The following is an 18620-nucleotide window of genomic DNA, read 5'->3' on the forward strand; positions in this document are numbered from 1 at the left end:
ATTATACACATAGAAATAACAGCTAATATAAATGACAAGCTGTAATCGGTATGCAATCCTTTGGTGTATGGAAATGCACATCTGGGTATCTCTGAATTCCCATCATCAAGGTTTTTATGGTTACTGTGGTTGTCGTGAAGGGAGAAAGATGAAAAAAGAAACTAAGTAAAAATCAACCATAGTGTTGGCATACTTTGTTTCCTAACCGCACATACGAACTGAATAAACAATCTCTCACTGCTAACCCGCATTCTGTAAAAGACCTTGGAATACTAATATCGAATGACCTAAGTGCTAAAGCCCACTGCAACAATATCGCCAAAAAGCTTCTAGAGTTGTTAACCTGATCCTACACAGCTTCTGCTCAGGCAATCTCACTCTACTCACAAGAGCCTACAAAACTTTTGCCAGACCCATCCTAGACTACTGCTCATCTGTCTGGAACCCATATCACATCTCAGACATCAACACCCTTGAAAATGTCCAAAGATATTTCACCAGAAGAGCCCTTCACTCCTCCACTCGAAACAGAATATCCTATGAAAATAGACTAACAATCCTGGGCCTTGAAAGCCTAGAACTACGGCGCCTAAAACACGATTTGAGTATTACCCACAAGATCATATGCTGCAATGTCCTACCAGTCAATGACTACTTCAGCTTCAACCGCAATAACACAAGAGCACGCAACAGATTCAAACTTAATACGAACCGCGCCAAACTTGACTGTAAAAAATATGATTTCAACAATCGAGTTATTGAAGCGTGGAACTCATTACCGGACTCAATTGTGTCAATCACTGACCCCCAACATTTCTCCCTTAGACTCTCGATTGACATCTCCAGGTTCCTAAGAGGCCAGTAAGGGGCGTAAATAAGTGCACTGGAGTGCCTTTCGTCCCCTGTCCAATTATCTTTCCTTTCTTTCACCTGTCTTATATATTCTCTTCCTTTCATATATCCTCTCCTCTAAGTTCACTTTCACCCTCTTTTATATTATCACATGTCTATTTTTCTTCCTATGTATTTGTGTATTGGACAAATGAATAAAATAAATAAATAAATAAATAAATGATCTCATTCCTGCTCTATACCTTTGCACTGGCAGTTAAAATCTGCAGGTGGTTTCATCTGCTGCACTCTATCATTCCTTGATATTAATTGCTTATAGTAAAGTTCCTGTGTGTGTTACGCACAGTGAAAAATTCTACATTTAATTCTACATGGTACAATTGGAGATATTTATAAATGGGAATAAGAAGGTACAATAACATCCGCTAGGAAAAAAAAACATGATGATGTACAGAGTGTGTTTCAAAATTATACGTATCCACATGATTGTGTTTTCCCAAAATGTATGTAGGCAATATATATATAGTTGACTTCACCACATTAGTATAAATGCATACCATCAGTCCGTAGCACCAAAGGGGTTGGTGATCCAAGGGTGTTGGTGTTAGTTACAGCACTAGTCACGACACAGGTATAATTTCCTACATCAGATGGCTCTACTTTAGCTATGTAGAGATGTCCAGTTTCCTGAGAGACAAATCTCCGACTATCTTCTTGCACAAACGTTGGGTATTCATTGAAGATCCAAGCATAGGAAAGTTCTGAAAAGAAGTGAAAATATATATGCATAATTCCATCACAAAATAATATTTCTTTTAAGATGTAAATCTGAATACTGCCTACTTGCAAATAACTATGGCCTAAAGAAAATGTATTTATTAAGTGGACAATTTCATACAACTTTTCTCAATTTTTATAAAAAGGGATTCTTTCCTAATGTGCTTTTAGAACACTTTTAAAACATTTCTTGATAGGGTCATGCAACCATATTTAACTTAATATTTGTTCATTCAACATATATCACAAGAAGATGGCTATGAGCAAAAGTTTTCCTGCTAAGCTTCATATAATTTATTTAGGCAAATAACCTATCTACTTAACTGTTAATCCTGTTTAATAAACACACTGTTTGAAAGAGATACAGTATTCTAAATCTAACCAATTCCCCAAAGTCCCACAAAGCCTTCAGATATGACAGATTGACACTGAAATAATGGGGAAGAACAAAAGGATAAGTTCAGGCTCACAGATCCTATTGTGATATGGTCCATGAGGTTGCAAAGTGTCAGACATGAGTTAGAGACTGAACCAACAAACAAATAAAAAATTGATTACATGAGAAGAAAACTAAGAATAAAAAAATAATAGCAAAACAAACAATCCCAAACAGTTCCAATATGACATCTTTATTTTTTATTTTTTAAAATTTAAAACGAAACAGACATGTAAAAACACAAACATAAAAGAAATAAAAGCTCGGAATTTGGATGGGAGGAGGAGGAGGAAAAAGAGGAGGAGGAGAGTCACTGCAGAAGGAAGCATGTGAGGTGAGGGGAATCAAAAAAATCCAAAACTTTAAGGCTTTAAAAAAAAAAGAGGGACTCTGAGGCAGTGAGGAGGAGCGTGCACCTCCAATACACCCAGCGTGAGGCTGTCTCCCATACACTGCCTCCCATACACTGGCTGCTGCTGCTGCTGCTGCTACCTGCTGCCTCTTCCTTCCCATGCTGAAGGGCTCCCCTCTGCTCTCGCTCGCCCGCTTTGCAGCCGGCGCCTTTCCTTCGCTGTGATGACTCTTCGGCTGCCTAGAGCGAAGGGAGCGTTTCTTTTCTCTGGGCAGTGGCAGAGGTTTATTCCCTGTCCAAGTGCCCAGAGAAAAGAAAATGCTTTGTTAGCTCTGGACTGCCAAAGCCTCCTTAAGCACCACCAAAAGGCTCCTTTGCCAGCCCAGATGGCTGGGATTAAAGGGGGAATAGCAGGAAACTGGCCGGGCCTTCGTGCCGCTCTCAGATTTCCTGGGAAATTTTACCCGCCTTGGGTTCTTAAGTAGAAAATGGTTCTTAAGTAGAAGCAAAAAAATCTTGAACACAGGTTCTTATCTATAAAAGTTCTTAAGTAGAGGCATTCTTAAGTAGAGGTACCACTGTATATTTATTTTAAGGATTATGCATCAATCATAGACCTTGTTGATCCAGGTAGATAATTTTCAAATTGCTGTACTTTCTTCCCTGTAGATCTTTCTGAAATGATAATGCTAATCTGTCTAAGGAAAAAAATATTTGCAGATGTTTTGTGCTTGAGTCTATTTTCTAAAATAACAATTATGGGCCTTTCAATTTGAAAGAATAGTTGGCTCTGTTTGCCTAATTTCAGATTGATAACTGCAGGTGTTTTTATGCAAAAATAATGGCCTTGATTTGTGCTCTTGTAACCTATTTCTGAATATTTTGGTGAGAAATTTTAAGTACCATACTAGGTTAAACTGAATATATTTTAAATATGAAATACCATGTTTACACAATCAAAATCATGACATTTATAAGAAGTTAATAGTAGGAGCTGAAAAGCATTCTTTGTTCTTTCTAAAAATGCATTTAAATATTTAATTTAGCATCCATTTTTTTTTAAAAAATGGTGTCTCATAATAATACAACTATTAAAATGGATTCACATTAAAACCGTAAAGCATAAAGATATGAATTCAAGGATAATAAATATTAACATACAATCCAAGCCATTCTAATGGTATTTGTAAGAATTGTGTTTTTATAAATAAATCATTCTGATGTTGGTGCCATAACATAATTAAGACTTCATCTTAGTTAAAAGCTTTTAACCTGATATCCAACCCTATGTTATGGTGCAGTTTGGTATTAAAAAATAGGTACTCATAGGATTTTCATGTACATTAAGAGTTCGGAAAGAAGAAACCAGTTCTTTTACATTGAGCTCAGAAACAGAATAGGATTGGAGATAGCAATAGCATTTAGACTTATATACCATTTCATAGTGCTTTTACAGCCCTGTCTAAGCAGTTTACAGAATCAGTATACTGCTCCCAGCAATCTGGGTCCTCATTTTACCCACCTCGGAAGGATGGAAGGCTGAGTCAACCTTGAGCCGGTGGTGAGATTTGAACTGCTGAATTACAGCTAGCAGTTAGCTGAAGTAGCCTGCAGTGCTGCACTCTAACCACTGCACCACTCTGGCTCTTAACCTTAAGAGAATTGAGACATTTATGATTGGGATATAATGATTTTTAAATGTTACTGGTAGAAGTGGCATTATATAGACCATTCCAAATCTATATAGAAACAAAGAAACAAAGAAGATTGACGGCAGAAAAAGACCTCATGGTCCATCTAGTCTGCCCTTATACTATTTCCTGTATTTTATCTTACAATGGATATATGTTTATCCCAGGCATGTTTAAATTCAGTTACTGTGGATTTACCAACCACGTCTGCTGGAAGTTTGTTCCAAGGATCTACTACTCTTTCAGTAAAATAATATTTTCCCACATTGCTTTTGATCTTTCCCCCAAACTAACTTCAGATTGTGTCCCCTTGTTCTTGAGTTCATTTTTCTATATAGGAGATTATACAAAAATTAGTCAAGAATAACAGGCTTAGGATCCAGTAGGACTTCCAAATCCATGATGTCTGGTTGATCAGCAGCAGGGGTGGGTTCTAATTTACCTCGCTACCAGGTCGCTTCCTCCCACACCGCACATGCCCAGTGCTGAAAAATTCAATGCCTCTCCAAAAAGCCGAAACTAAGGTGATGACCTAATGCAGAGTGCCAGAAATTCTGCTTCTGAGCATGCTCAGAAAAAAAAGATGGTGGCGCTCATGGACCACCAACTGAATCAGGTCGATTACATCATTGTGACATCACCAACAAGTTACTACCGCTTCAGACGAACCAGTCCAAACCCGGAGAAATTCATCCCTGATCGGCAGGCAGATACTGACTAATCATGAGATTTCACAGAGGTTGTTAAGAATTAGAAGGCAGCAGTAGAAGTACTGGTGCCAAGTTATAGCAACATCAGGAAAAGGGAGTATGAATAGCTGGAAAAGTACTACGGCCCAAGAGCAAATGGGAAGGATATGGAAAATTAAAGATGGTCCATTGGTGAAGGGATAACTTGTTGTTGTTACTCCTAAAATGGAAGATCCAATAGATCCCAAGAACGACATCAGAGTTCTTTGTAGAGAAGGGTGAAGTGCTAGGATGAACTAGGACTCAAACTCCCAGACCTTTGGTTGAGATTGAGAAGACACATACTATATATATAAATATAATATGTATCGGTATATAGTGTGTGCCTTGTAATATCACAAGCATAAACATTGTCCTTCTGTATCCTGACATAGGATGCAATTAAATAAGAGATGAGTTCTGCATCACATCGTTTCTTCCCTCTAGGATGCCAGTGCATTTAAACATTTTTTGAGCAGCAATTTTTCTTGGTCCATTTCTATCTGGCTGTAAATAAAATAATATATTTCCAGTTAAAAGTTTAGTAGCTGTACAGTAATTCTATATAGAGCCGAGGTGGCACAGCAGGTAGAGTACAGTACTGCAGGCCACTAAAGCTGACTGTAAATCTCATCACTGGCTGAAGTTTGACTCAGCCTTCCATCCTTCCGAGGTGGGTAAAAAGAGGACCTGGATTGTGGAGGCAATATGCTGGCTCTGTTAAAAAGTGCTATTGCTAACATGTTGTAAGCCGCCCTGAGTCTAAGGAGAAGGGCGGCCTAAAAATTGAATAAATAAATAAATAAATAAGATATGGTACCCAAAGTCTGCATGCAGCTGCACTGCAGCTGTTTCATCTACACCTCTGTTAAGTTAAACAAAATCTAAACAGAATACCTATAAAAATTGTCAGTTATCTTTTCTAGTTAGTGCTATAATTCAAAGACAAAGAAAAATAGTTACAAATATATCACTAATCATGCTTTATGATAGATACATAACTTTTTGTTTACGGTCTACATCATTTGACACAAAGATGCCAACAATATGCCATCTGGATAGCACACATTTTTCTAGCACTTCCTCTTATCATTCTTCTCTTTCAGTTTGTCTGGGTTTTTTCCAATAAATTGCTATAAAATACTATCCATGAGCACCGTGATATTAACAGGGCTAAAAAATTATGTTAATACTGCACTGATGACCATTTTCTGCAGCTAAGAGAAAATGAACCTTGGAAAATAAATTACATGAATCTAGTTACAAAAAGGTAAGCAAGAAAGGTATCGAAGCCAACATATCATACCTTTATCTATATTGTGAACATTTAAAAAAAATTCCTAAGTCCTACCCAGATTTCAACAAGGAGCATGCTATGAACAACTAGGACAGGGATACTACTGTCTCTTCTACTTTTGATTAACTTCAGGTGAGGGGAGAGAAGCCACGGTATTTCATAGCTTGAAAGCATCCAAGCTTCAGAACAGTTTTGAAGAAATTTCTTGGATGAGAAGCAAAGCAGTTTCAAAAGAAAAAAAAAGAACAAGAAGATCCAGTTGCCTTTTGGAAAAAGTACCTTTGGGACAACCATGACATGGATAATTGAGAATCTCCACAGATATTCCAATGGAGATTTTTGAGAATGAGATGGAATTACTTTGACGTCAAAGCTACTTCATTCTCTCATGGTTGTTCTAGCATCAGTGTTCTTAGTCTAGCAATTTCATTTGATGATATAACTGATTTACTCTGCTGAAATAAAATGGGAGAAGCAGGGGAAACACAATACAGCAGGAGTCTTGCCCTCATTTCTTACCTTGACAAATTCATGCTGAAAAACTTTTCAAAGTAACAACAGACAAAGCACTATTTTTCAACTCTTAACTTCATTTAAAGCTCCAACAGAAACTTTAAATTTATACACACTTACATGAGAGTTTGTCTTATTACAGTGATAAATATCTAATGGGGAGAAAAGAAATCATAAACTAGTGGCAAATTACTAGAAGGTTATCAGGGTCATCTTTCATCTCCTGAAACTGTTCCACTATTTTTAAATTAAACTGTTAAAAACCCTTAACTTTTGCCATGAACTATAGATTTTCATGTATATACAGTTTGGAAGAATCTAGCCCCCATTTTTCACACTTGATGCTTATCTCAAATTTTCATTGATTCTCTTGGAAAGAGGGCACTATGTTCCTTCTATAGCCTACTGATGGTTTATTTATTTGTTTGACTTCTGTAGCTGCCAACTCAACCAAATGACTCTGGTCTTTAATTAATCAAACACTTTTTATAGTTTCTCACTAAATCTGTGCAATATTATTTTCTATATGTATGTATGCATGTATATATATGTATGTATGCATGTATGCATATAAAACCACTGTAAGTTTTCAACACTCCCAGAACCTCATTTGTAGATTGGAATACTGAATATTGAAAAAAATAAAACAGAATAAGGACAGGCAGGATTTAAAACCTTATAAAAGAAAAGCTACTAGATAGAATGTTCCTTGTTTTAATGGAATGTTATATAACAAGAAATGTTATATAACAAGGAATGTTTCTTGCTGTATTTAAAATGGCAATCTCTTACCAAACACCTTCACATATTTGGGGTCACTATGAAAAAAAAATGCCCATTTAAAAAAAAAAGAAAGAAAAAGAAAATGAAAAAAAATGCCCATTCAATTTCTCTGACCACCGGGCAGAGCTAATACATTATTTCTCTTTTATCTTATTCCTGAGATAATTCAAAGTCTATTCCACTGTTTTCTTAACCTGAAAGTGAAAAACTACTTTAAGTAGCAAAATTTAAAAATACAGTCACATTGTATGGCTTATTTCAAATGACAAATTGATGTTTTAATCTCCTCCCAAGAACTCTGCATGTAATTGTTTTGAATGTTTCTAAAAACACAATTGTATTGTTTTGAATACAGTGGTTGAAAGAATTACAAAGTATGTCCTGATGATAATGAAAAGAAAATTTGTCAGTTAAATTATTTAACAAAGGAAGATAAAGCTATATAAAACAAACTTATATGTTTGTTAGAAAAAATCATTAATGGAAAATACTTTTTTTAACTTGATATTTTTACTCCTATTATATATGTAAGTTAACAAAAGTCACTCAATGATTGAGATGATGTATAAGTTGATTTGATAAATAAATATGTACAAATACTTTTTCATGTAATAAATATATTAGTTAAGGATTTTAATTATTATGTAATAAATATCTATTTATGGTGACGGAATTTTTTGTCTTCACAAAAGATACAAATAATTTTTAATCTTTATTAAAGGACAATATATCTTTAACAAATGCTGTAACTGATTTTGAAAATGTCAATTGTCTATGGTTTGAGGAATAGTGACAGATAAATCAGAATTTATCTGTAAATCTCTCTGTGTTTTCAATGATTCCTTATCTCCCCCTTCCTCCAACCACAGCTACAGTGAAAGTACTCTTCCCACAATTATTCTTCTATTGATTAAAACTAAGAATGTAGCATAATAGAACTATTCAATTTTAAGTTTATGTCTTTTGTTCCTAGTTCTAATTGATGGATCTCAAGGTTTTAATAAAAACAAATATGTTTTGTCAGTTGAGTAAACCTTAGATACTATGAGCAAACTTTATTATATTGCATTGACAAAAATATATGTTGTTGATATTGAACAATACTTCATAGGTTATTTTGTATGTATAATGGATTCCTCAGGGCTCTAATTCATGGATTGAACTTCAAACATCCTTTAATTTTTCCCATAGGATATCATGTAAAACTGGCAATGCAACCTAAAATGGACAGTTAAAGAATCTCTGTAGGTATAACCAGTAAAGACCTGCCAGTCCATCATGCATTTTAGCAACAATTGTCTACAGTTAGGCTAACACTTATAAACTTTCTTGTCAGATTGCACAGTTGAGCCTTGTTGTTAATTTTTACTATAGTGAAGATGGTGCAAGTGTTTTTGATTTTTTTTTGACAATATTGCTCTGGATTTATTTATATTTTTGAAGGGTGTCAATTCTACAAAGCTTTATCTGTCTGTCTGTCTGTCTGTCTGTCCCTAGGGACTTAGGGAGGCTCACAACAAAAATGAACATGAACATGAACCAGTATAAAAAAAATTCAATTTAAAATAATTGCAGACATCCATACATTCATGGATCGACTGTGCTAGTCATCCCTCTGAAGTCAATGGCCCCAGGCCTGTCGGAAAAGCCAGGTCTTTCTGGCTTTCCTTAAGGACAATAAGGTGGGGTAGTGCAGATCTCAGGAGGTAGCTGATTCCAGAGAGTTGGGGCAACCACAGAGAAGGCTCTCCCCCGCAGACCCACCAGCCAAGACTGTTTAGTTGATGGGACCTGAAGATCAACCCTGTGGAATCTTACTGGTTGCTGGGAGATATGTGATAGAAGGTGGTCTCGAAGATATGAGTAGTAGTTCTGAAAATAACCTGCCTCACCGAAGATTAAAATCCATTCTTTACATATTACATTTGGAAGCAAAATTGTTCATTCTATTTTTGCTTTTCATATCAATTTTTGTTGTTAATAAATGATAAATTAGTCTATCATATCACAGTAATATTTTATAGGAGGATAGAAGCTTCTATCTTACTATATTTTACAGGTAGAAATTGTATATTCAGGATAGTTTAAGGTATTAAGACATGTTTTGATATCTTCTGCTAGTAGTTATGGACATTTTTGTTTACTCCCACTTTTAAAAACAAAAATTCTCAAATTATTTTTTTCTTATTTATGAAGTAATTGTGAAATAATAATTTTTTCACTGTAAGTACGCATTACTTGCTCCATTTTAAAGTGATAATGTAGTGCTTCACATGCAAATATATGCTTCTTATTATGTACATCAAGTCATTTTCAAATCCTCCAAATTGCAGCCACGCGAGCGGTTATGGGCCTTCCAAGGCATGCTCATATTTTGTCATCACTCAGCGTATTGCATTGGCTGCCGCTTGGTTTATGGACCAAAGTGTTGGTTATGACCTATAAAGCCTTACATGACATAGGACCAGACTATCTCCGAGACCACCTTCTGCCACACAAATCCCAGCAACTGGTGAGGTCCCACAGAGTTGGTCTCCTTAGGGTCCTGTCGACCAAAGAATGTCGGCTGGCGGGACCTAGGGGAAGAGCCTTCTCTGTGGGGGCCCTGGCCCTCTAGAATCAGCTCCCCCTGGAGATTTGCACTGTCCCCACCCACCCTTGCCTTCCGAAAGAGCCTAAAAACACATCTTTGCCATCAGGCATGGGGGCATTAGATCTTTCCCTGTCCAACGAATGCCATTAGTGTGATTACTGTATGAATGTGAATGAGTGTTTTAAAATTAGAATTTTAAGAATTCTTTTTTTAGCATATTAATTGGATAAACTATTGTTATGCATTTTGCTATATTTTGTAAGCCACCCCGAGTCCACAGAGAGAGGCGGCATACAAGTCCAATTAAAATAAAATAAAAATAAGTTTTCAACTCCTAACAAACACAAACACATACAAACACGCACATATATGAGAGAAAGATTGAGAGAAAGAGAGATAGAGAAACAGAAATGAAAGTGAGAGAAACGAGATCAAAAAAGGGGAGGGGGGAAACAAATTAGAGAGAGAAGGGGGAGAGACAGGGAGAGGTACACAGAAATGAAAGAGACCTGGAGGGAGAAAATGAGAGAGAGGGAAAAGAGAGATAGATGGAAAGAAATAAAATGGACAAAGAGAGGGAGAGAAATAAAGAAGTGAAGAGAAAGGAAGGAGGGAGGGAAGAAGGAAGGAAGACATTTCCACAGAAAACACCAGGAGCCACAGAATTCACCAACTTGTGGCTGGAGAGATTTATGTGACTGGGTGGGGGAGATGTTGGCCATGCCCATCCAGGTTCTGGGGCTCCTGGTGTTTTCTTTACTGTGAGAAATGATAGGTCCAAAAGGTCCTAGGAGTGTTTTAAGGTTGCAGAGGCCTCCAAGGTCCCTTCCAGCTCTTACTACTGGTGGAGTGCTATAGCTGCTGCTAGTTGGGGGTTTCCTAAGCAGAAGCCAAGGCTACCTTTAAGCCACATGGACAATGAAGATGTTAAGCTCACCCTCCAGCCCCGTGATGGTGAACCTATGGCACCCAGTTTTCACAAAAACTGGGGTGTTTGTGCCTTACCCGAGCCCCCAGAAGCACTCTGAGAACTCCCATTTTTTGTGCTCCATTTTTTGCATAAACAGGCTCGTTTTTCACACATTTTTGCAAAAAGTGGGATATACGGAGGGTTTGAGAGGCCTGCAAAGCACTCCTGGGAGAAGCAGGGGGGACAGAAGGTTTTTTTCTTACTTACCTCTTCGCAATCTCGGTGTGTCTTATAGTCTGAAAAATATGGTAATTTGCCCTATTGGCACTCGGCGATAAATACGTGGGTGTTGGGTGTCAAAAAGAGACCGATTAGGTCCCACAGAGTTGGCCTTCTCCGGGTCCCGTCGACTAAGCAATGTCGTTTGGCGGGACCCAGGAGAAGAACCGTTGTACCTACCTGAACGGTCTTCTCAGTGCACTGGAAGGAGAGTCCAACATGGGTAATACTCCAATTCTATTGGTAGAGACTGAGTTAAAAATTTACATATTATTTGAGCACCGCCCCCTCTGCTCTTCCCATGAGCCAGTTTTAAAAACGAAAGAACTATAGTAAGAGGATAACCAATTTTTATTGATAACCTAATAACTGATTAACTGCATACTCCGGCGTCCCTGCACCCCAACTAAACCGGGTGGGTTTGGACTCTCCTTCCAGTGCACTGAGAAGACCGTTCAGGTAGGTACAACGGTTCTTCTCCATTGCATCTGGAAGGAGAGTCCAACATGGGATATACCAGAGATTTACTGCCCATGGGAGGGAGAAGGTCTTGTCAGGGACGTTGGAGATAAACAAACTCGTTGTAACACACGTCTCCCAAATGCCGCCTCTGCAGAGGCGAAGGAGTCCAACTTATAATGCCGGATGAAAGTTGATGGAGCTGACCACGTTGCAGCCCTACAGATGTCGTCTATGGACGCCTGGGTGGCCCAGGCTGCTGAGGTCGCTGCACTCCTCGTCGAATGAGCAGTCACTCCCGATGGAACCGGTTGCTCACGAGCTCTGTATGCATCCGCAATACAGTCCCTGATCCAACGACTAATGGAAACAGATGAAAGTCCAAGTCCCTTTTTATCTGACGAAAACGACACAAACAGTCTTTCCGTCTTCCGAAAGGTCTCTGTGCGTCGAATGTAAATCTTGACCGCCCGGCGTACATCGATCTTATGCCATCGCAATTCCGATGGGTGATTGCCATGGGTACAAAAGTCAGGCAGGATGAGCTCTTGCTTCCTGTGGAACTCAGAATTTACTTTTGGTATAAAGGAAGGGTCCAACCTCAGCACCACTCGGTCTGGGTAAAAGATACAAAGGTCAGGGCGTACTGATAACGCAGCCAACTCTGACACTCTCCGTGCCGACGTAATAGCCACTAAGAAGGCCGTTTTGATTGACAGCAGTCGTAACGATACTGATCTCAAAGGCTCAAACGGTGGTTTTGTCAAGGCCTTGAGGACCAATTGAGGGTCCCATGAGGGAAACCTCCGGATCGGTGGCGAATGTTGGTTTGTAGCTCCCCGTAGAAAATCCTTAACCCAAGGATGGTAAGCCAAGGAGCGGACTCCCTCGACTTGTATCATAGTTGCGAGGGCTGCCACAAGGCGTTTTAGTGTATTCGGGGCTAGGCCACGATTGAGGCCAGCCTGCAGGAACTCCAGAACCGTAATCACTGAGGCCTGTCCCGTGTCAATTTGTTGTTTGTCGCAGAAACTGCAAAAGGCCGCCCATGTCGTCTGATAAATTCGGGATGTAGATGGACGCCTTGCAGCCTGCATGGTGTCAATGACCTTCTCCGGTAGCTTCAATCCTCGTAGCCTGACCCGTTCAAGTGCCAAACGGTCAGTTGAAGCCACTGTGGATCTGGATGTTGTAGGTTCCCCTGGCTGAGGGAGATCACCTGGTCCGGAATCCTCCAAGGGGTTGACACCGACAATGCCACTAGGTCGGAGAACCACGGACGGCGAGGCCAGTGTGGGGCCACCAGCAATACCTCCGCTCCTTCCCGCAGGATCTTCTCCACCACTCTTGGGAGAAGAGGCGTTGGTGGGAACGCATAGAGCAGCCCTGGCGGCCAGGGTGTTAGGAGAGCGTTGACCTCCTCTGCGCCCGGCGCCGGAAACCTTGTGTAGAATCTCGGAAGTTGAGCATTCAGGGGACTGGCGAACAGATCCACTAATGGAAGTCCAAACCGCCTCACCACCTGTTGAAACAGGACCGGATCCAGCCTCCACTCCGATGGATCCAAGGTGGAGCGGCTCAGCCAATCCGCCTGCGTATTGGATACTCCCGCAATGTGCTCCGCTGCCAGGGACCGCAGATGTTGTTCGGCCCAGCGGAATAGTGCCTCCGTCTCCTCCATGAGACGCTGCGACCGTGTGCCCCCTTGGTGGTTTAAGTGAGCTCTGGTCGCCACATTGTCCGTGAGCACTAACACGTGCTGTTGTTGGACCAGGGGAGCAAATGCCTTTAGTGCTAGAAACACAGCTTTTAATTCCAGAAAGTTGATGTTGACCGATGAAAGATCCTCCGCTGTCCACAGACCCTGAGCCATGTGGGCCCCAATGTGAGCTCCCCATCCGGTAAGGCTGGCGTCGGTGGTCAAAATGACCTGATCCGTTACCCGGAAGGGGGATCCCCTGCTTATGGCTGCCGATGCCCACCATCTCAGGGACTCCTTGACCTTTCGTGGCAAGCAGACTCGCCTGTGGGAATGGCTCACCTTGATCCTCTGAGCAGGAAGTAGGAACCACTGCAGTTGCCTGATATGAAACCTGGCCCAGGGAACTATGCCAATGGCGGACACCAGAGTTCCCAATATTTTTGACAGCAGCGACAATGGTATTGGCCCCGTATGGAGGCCTGAAATCAACCGTCGGATGTTGTCCTGTCTTTCTGGTGACAACGACACTGTGCCCTCCAGCGTGTCTATAATGGCTCCCAAGTGTAAAAGCTTGGTGGTAGGTACTAGCTGGCTTTTTGCCACGTTGATCGTGAAACCGTGAAGTTCTAACGTGCGAACTGTCTCGCTGAGATCTTTCTCTGCCACTACCTGGGACCTGGACAATATGACTATGTCGTCCAGGTACGCCATCAGTCTGATGGATCTTGCTCTTAAGCTGGCGGTCAGTACGTCCAAGAGCTTGGTAAATGTCCTTGGGGCCGATGACAGGCCGAATGGCATGGCCCTGTATTGGTAGTGTCTGCCTTCGGTGAAGAATCTGAGAAATCTGCGATGGTCCGGATGGATAGGGACATGCAGATATGCCTCCTTGAGGTCGATGGATGTCAAAATGTCTCGGTGTCGTATGGAAGCCAGAATGGTCTGCAAGGAGTGCATCCTGAACCTTCGGTATTTTATGAATAGGTTCAGTTGCTTCAGGTTGAGGATCAACCTGCAGCCTCCTGAGGGTTTGGGGACGATGAAAATCATGGAATAAAATCCCCTGCCCTCGTCCTGTGGCGGAACCAACTCTATGGCTTGGATTTCCAACAGGTGTGAGATCTCTTGGCGTAATTGTAGTTTCTTTGCCATGTCCTTTAGTATGGGACAGCGTAGAAACCGGCTGGGAGGTGGTTGGATGAATTCTAGTCGAAGCCCATATGTGACTGTTGCTATGGCCCATTTGTCGGAGGATGTTGCCTGCCAAGCCGTGCAGAACTCCTGTAGTTTCCCTCCGATAGGCTGAGGGCCGGTCGCGTCATTTGGTGCGTTTGAACCCTCTTTGGGTGTTTCCTCGAAAGGGCCTCCGAGACTGGTGATAGCTCCTTGTCCTATCCTGGAAGGAGCCGCGGTCACTCCTATAGGGCTGCTGACCATATTGTCCCTGGGAAAAGGACCATTGGTTTTGAGGAGCCCCGGTGGAGGAATCCCAACGAAAGGACTGACGCCTTGAATAAGGAGTGAACCTCCTGTCCGGCCGCCTGTTAGCCCTAGGCAGTACTTTCCTCTTATCCTTGTCCTCCACTAAGACTTTCTCCAACAGGTCTCCGAAGAGTGTGGAGCCTTGAAAGGGGCCGGAGGCTAGGCGCCATTTAGATTTAAGATCCGCCTGCCAGTTCCGTAGCCACAACAGGCAGCGCGATGACAAAGTGGTTGCCATGCTTCTGGCGGAGAACTTGGCCGCGTGAAGAGTGGCGTCCGCCAAAAATTCTGTCGCCGCCAATAGCTTACTCAAGTCCTGGCGGAGACGCCCGTCCTCGGGCCCCAGGCGGGATTGCATTTCCTTGATCCACATGAGCGATGCGCGGTTGATGAACGACGCTGCCGCCGCTGCCCGAAATCCCCAGCCAGACATCTGGTGTGCCTTACGCAGCAGTGTCTCTGCTTTTCTCTCCTCTGGCCGCAAGCATTCTCCGGTCTCCGAGGGGACCAATGCGCTGGAGACAAGCGTGACGATCGGCTGGTCTATAGGGGGAAATTCGAGCAGCTTTTCCACCTCCTCGTCGAAGGTATAAAATTTCCTCTCAAGGTTGGATGGCCCCTGAGCTGCCGCTGGCTGTTGCCAATGTCGTTTTACCCCTTTTACGAAAATGCCTGATGCAGGAAAATGGTCGGACTCGGGTTGAGGCTCATCTAGGAGAGAGGCCGAAGTCTGACCCGACTCAGCGGTTTCTGTAGCCTTTTCTGAGCCAGGCAGATTCATTACTTGCTTGGCCTTAGACAGTAAGGTTCTGAAGAGCGCTGGTTTGAACAGGCCAACCGAGGGGACTTGTTCGGGGGTAGTCTCATCCTCGGAAAAACCATATTCCGGTTCACTGTCCTCAAATTGTTCCTGCTCTTCCAATAAGGAACCAAAACCCGAGGGGGGCGGTGCCGACCACGAACCTGCCGCTTGTTGAGGAGGCCCACCATACTGTTGCACCCCTGGCGCCATGCCCTGCGAGTACGCATTTGCGATAAGGTCCTGCAGGTCTGGGGGCAAATTCTGCCACGCCCCGGGCTGGGAGCGCAAGCCCGCCGCTGTGGGCGTAAAGGTGGCTGTTGGCCCCTGGAGGCCTCTTGTTGTCTGGGCTGCCGAGCCTGGCCTGGCCCAAGATGTGCTGGGCGAAGGCATGGCCTGGGGTAGGGGCAGAAACTGCCTATCCGGTGACCAGTCCCCTTCTGGTGTAACCCCTGTAGGCCCAAAGGTAGATGGGGGTGACATAGGGTCTGAAGGTTGCCTCTGAGTTAGAGGGAGACCCACTGGGGATGCCTGTAATGCTGCTTCCAGCTTCTTTTCCAATGCTTTAATACGTTTTTCAGCCTCTTTAATGGAGGAGGAGGAGGCAGAAGAGTGTGACTTTGATTTCTCTTTGGCCTTCCCCTTTGCCTTGTCCTTAGATGAGGCAGGGGAGCTGGGGACCTCCTTCCCTTGATGTTCCTCCATAGTACTCACGGCTGCTGTGTAATATGGCAACTTTCCTTCCAATAATAGCCCAGGATTATGGCTTTCTGACCACCGGTAGCTTGGATCTCACTATCCTCATCAGAAGTGCTCCAAAAATGGTGTCTTTAGCCTCCTTGGGCCCGCGCCTGCGCACTAGGGCCGATTCGCCCGTTCGCGCTTGTTTGCCGCCCGAAAAAAGCTTTTGCGCGCCAAAACGCGTCTTGCTGCTCCAGCCGCCTTCAAGATGGCGGCGCCCAGTTCGCGCGGCTTCTCCGGCCGCTCTCGGGCCCCTCCGCCGACCGGGGGTGTCTTCCAGCCCCGTCCCATCCTCCGGAGGGTGCCCGCACCCGTTGTGGGTCCTTTCGGGGCGCTTGGCGGTTTCGGCTGCTGCGGCCACCGCGGCGGCTCTAACGGCCGCTCCGCTGACTTCCCAGTCAGCTGTGAGGCGCTCGGCTCCGTCCGCTTCGTGCGCTCGGATTTCAAGCCTCCCGGGGGGGGGGGCGGACCTCCCCACCTTCGGCTGACAGCCCCGGTATGGTCTCGGAGACCAGGAACCCCCAGGCTGGGTGCTCCTCTACGGGGTGCTCCCACTGGGGGAAGGCAAACAACCCCTGAGAAGGTTCGTTGGGGGTGTTTGTCCGCTGAGGACAGAGACCCCTGACCGTCTGATCCTCTTCAGTCTTCTGCATCTGAAACACAAAGAAGAGGATTAAAACGGTAACAACATGCTAAAACATTTTATTCACTATTTTTCTTATTTTAAGTACTTAAACTCTCTAAGCTACAACTCAGTATGTCTCTACACTTAGACTGAGTTTTTAAAACTGGCTCATGGGAAGAGCAGAGGGGGCGGTGCTCAAATAATATGTAAATTTTTAACTCAGTCTCTACCAATAGAATTGGAGTATTACCCATGTTGGACTCTCCTTCCAGATGCAATGGAGAAGAGCCTTCTCTGTGGCGGCCCCGGCCCTCTGGAACCAGCTCCCCCCATATATCAGAGATGCCCCCACCCTCCTTGCCTTTCGCAAGCTCCTTAAAACCCACCTCTGTCGTCCGGCATGGGGGAATTGAAATTTCCCTTCCCCCTAGGCTTATAGAATTTATAGATGGTATGCTTGTATGTATGAGTGGTTCTTTAAATTGGGGGTTTTTTACATTGTGTTTAATATTAGATTTGTTTACATTGTCTTTTTATATTGTTGTTAGCCGCCCCGAGTCTTCGGAGAGGGGCGGCATACAAATCTAATAAATCAATGAATGAATGAATGAATGAAAAGGTTTGCCATCACTAGCCTAGAGGCTAAGGCCACTGCCTTACAAGGCAGAGCCCAAGGTTCAAATTCCAGTAAGGGTGTGGCTGCCTGATGAAGGCAAATATGCCTGAAATAGATCTATAGTAGTCTCCCTTCCTTTTCATTATCAAGAATATGAGATATCAATCTCTCTTTCTCTCTTTTTCTCTCACTCACTCACTCTACCTACCTACCTACCTATTTATCTATCTAATATATCTTCATTATTTTGATTTTTGCTACTTTGAGGACTTCCTACTTACATGAGTTATTTAACTAGCAGATATCCAGAAGTGTTGTCTTGCCTATTCACCCACACACATCTGTGGAGTTGACCAGGATAGTCCTCACATTTTCTAGAGGACATGCTTATTTCAGCTGTTCAAGGAAAATCTTTTTCTTGTGCCAACAAGAACACCCGTGGAAAATAGTAACCAGTTTAAAAGAAATGAAAGAAAGATGGGAGGATTATATTGAAATATCATACAGAAGATATTTCAACATCCAAGTTAACTTAGAAGATTACAGTTTAACAGAGGTGGAAGGGATCTTGTCGGTCATCTAGCTCAAGCCGGAGACTCTACACCATTTATGACAAATGTCAGTACAAATGTTCCGTACTTACAAGAACCTCTGGTACTAATTATAGTTAGATCAGCAGTACAGCAATATCAAGTCAGAAGGCTGCAATATATGGCACATGCTCCCCAAAGTAACTAAACAAATATATTTCTAACTAGTCACTACAAGGGAACAATTTGCTATATTCTAGCCTGAAACCTATTGGAAAATCCATTTTTTTAAACAAAAGCTCAACAAGATTGGAAATATTTATACACCTGGGCAAACACTGTGTCTGATTGCAGCCATATTTACTGATATTTTTTTCAGATTCTTAAGATCGAAGCTCCATAAGATTAATATCAATTGATCCACATCATACCTATCAAGCAGATACAAGAGTAAT

The 18620-nt window shown here is 42.5% G+C and overlaps 1 protein-coding gene across 1 annotated transcript in view; it reads right to left on the bottom strand.

The window, feature by feature from the left end:
* The window catches only part of LOC139158432 (contactin-3-like), a 236022-nt gene that overhangs the window by 92549 nt on the left and 124853 nt on the right, over window positions 1–18620 (bottom strand). Inside the window, exon 4 of the mRNA XM_070735738.1 lies at window positions 1410–1613. Within this exon, the coding sequence (XP_070591839.1) occupies window positions 1410–1613 (204 nt within the window). The remainder of the gene's footprint in view (window positions 1–1409; window positions 1614–18620) is intronic.

The sequence above is a fragment of the Erythrolamprus reginae genome, chromosome 2, assembly GCF_031021105.1.
Source record: "Erythrolamprus reginae isolate rEryReg1 chromosome 2, rEryReg1.hap1, whole genome shotgun sequence".
NCBI classification, from domain to species: Eukaryota; Metazoa; Chordata; class Lepidosauria; order Squamata; family Dipsadidae; genus Erythrolamprus; species Erythrolamprus reginae.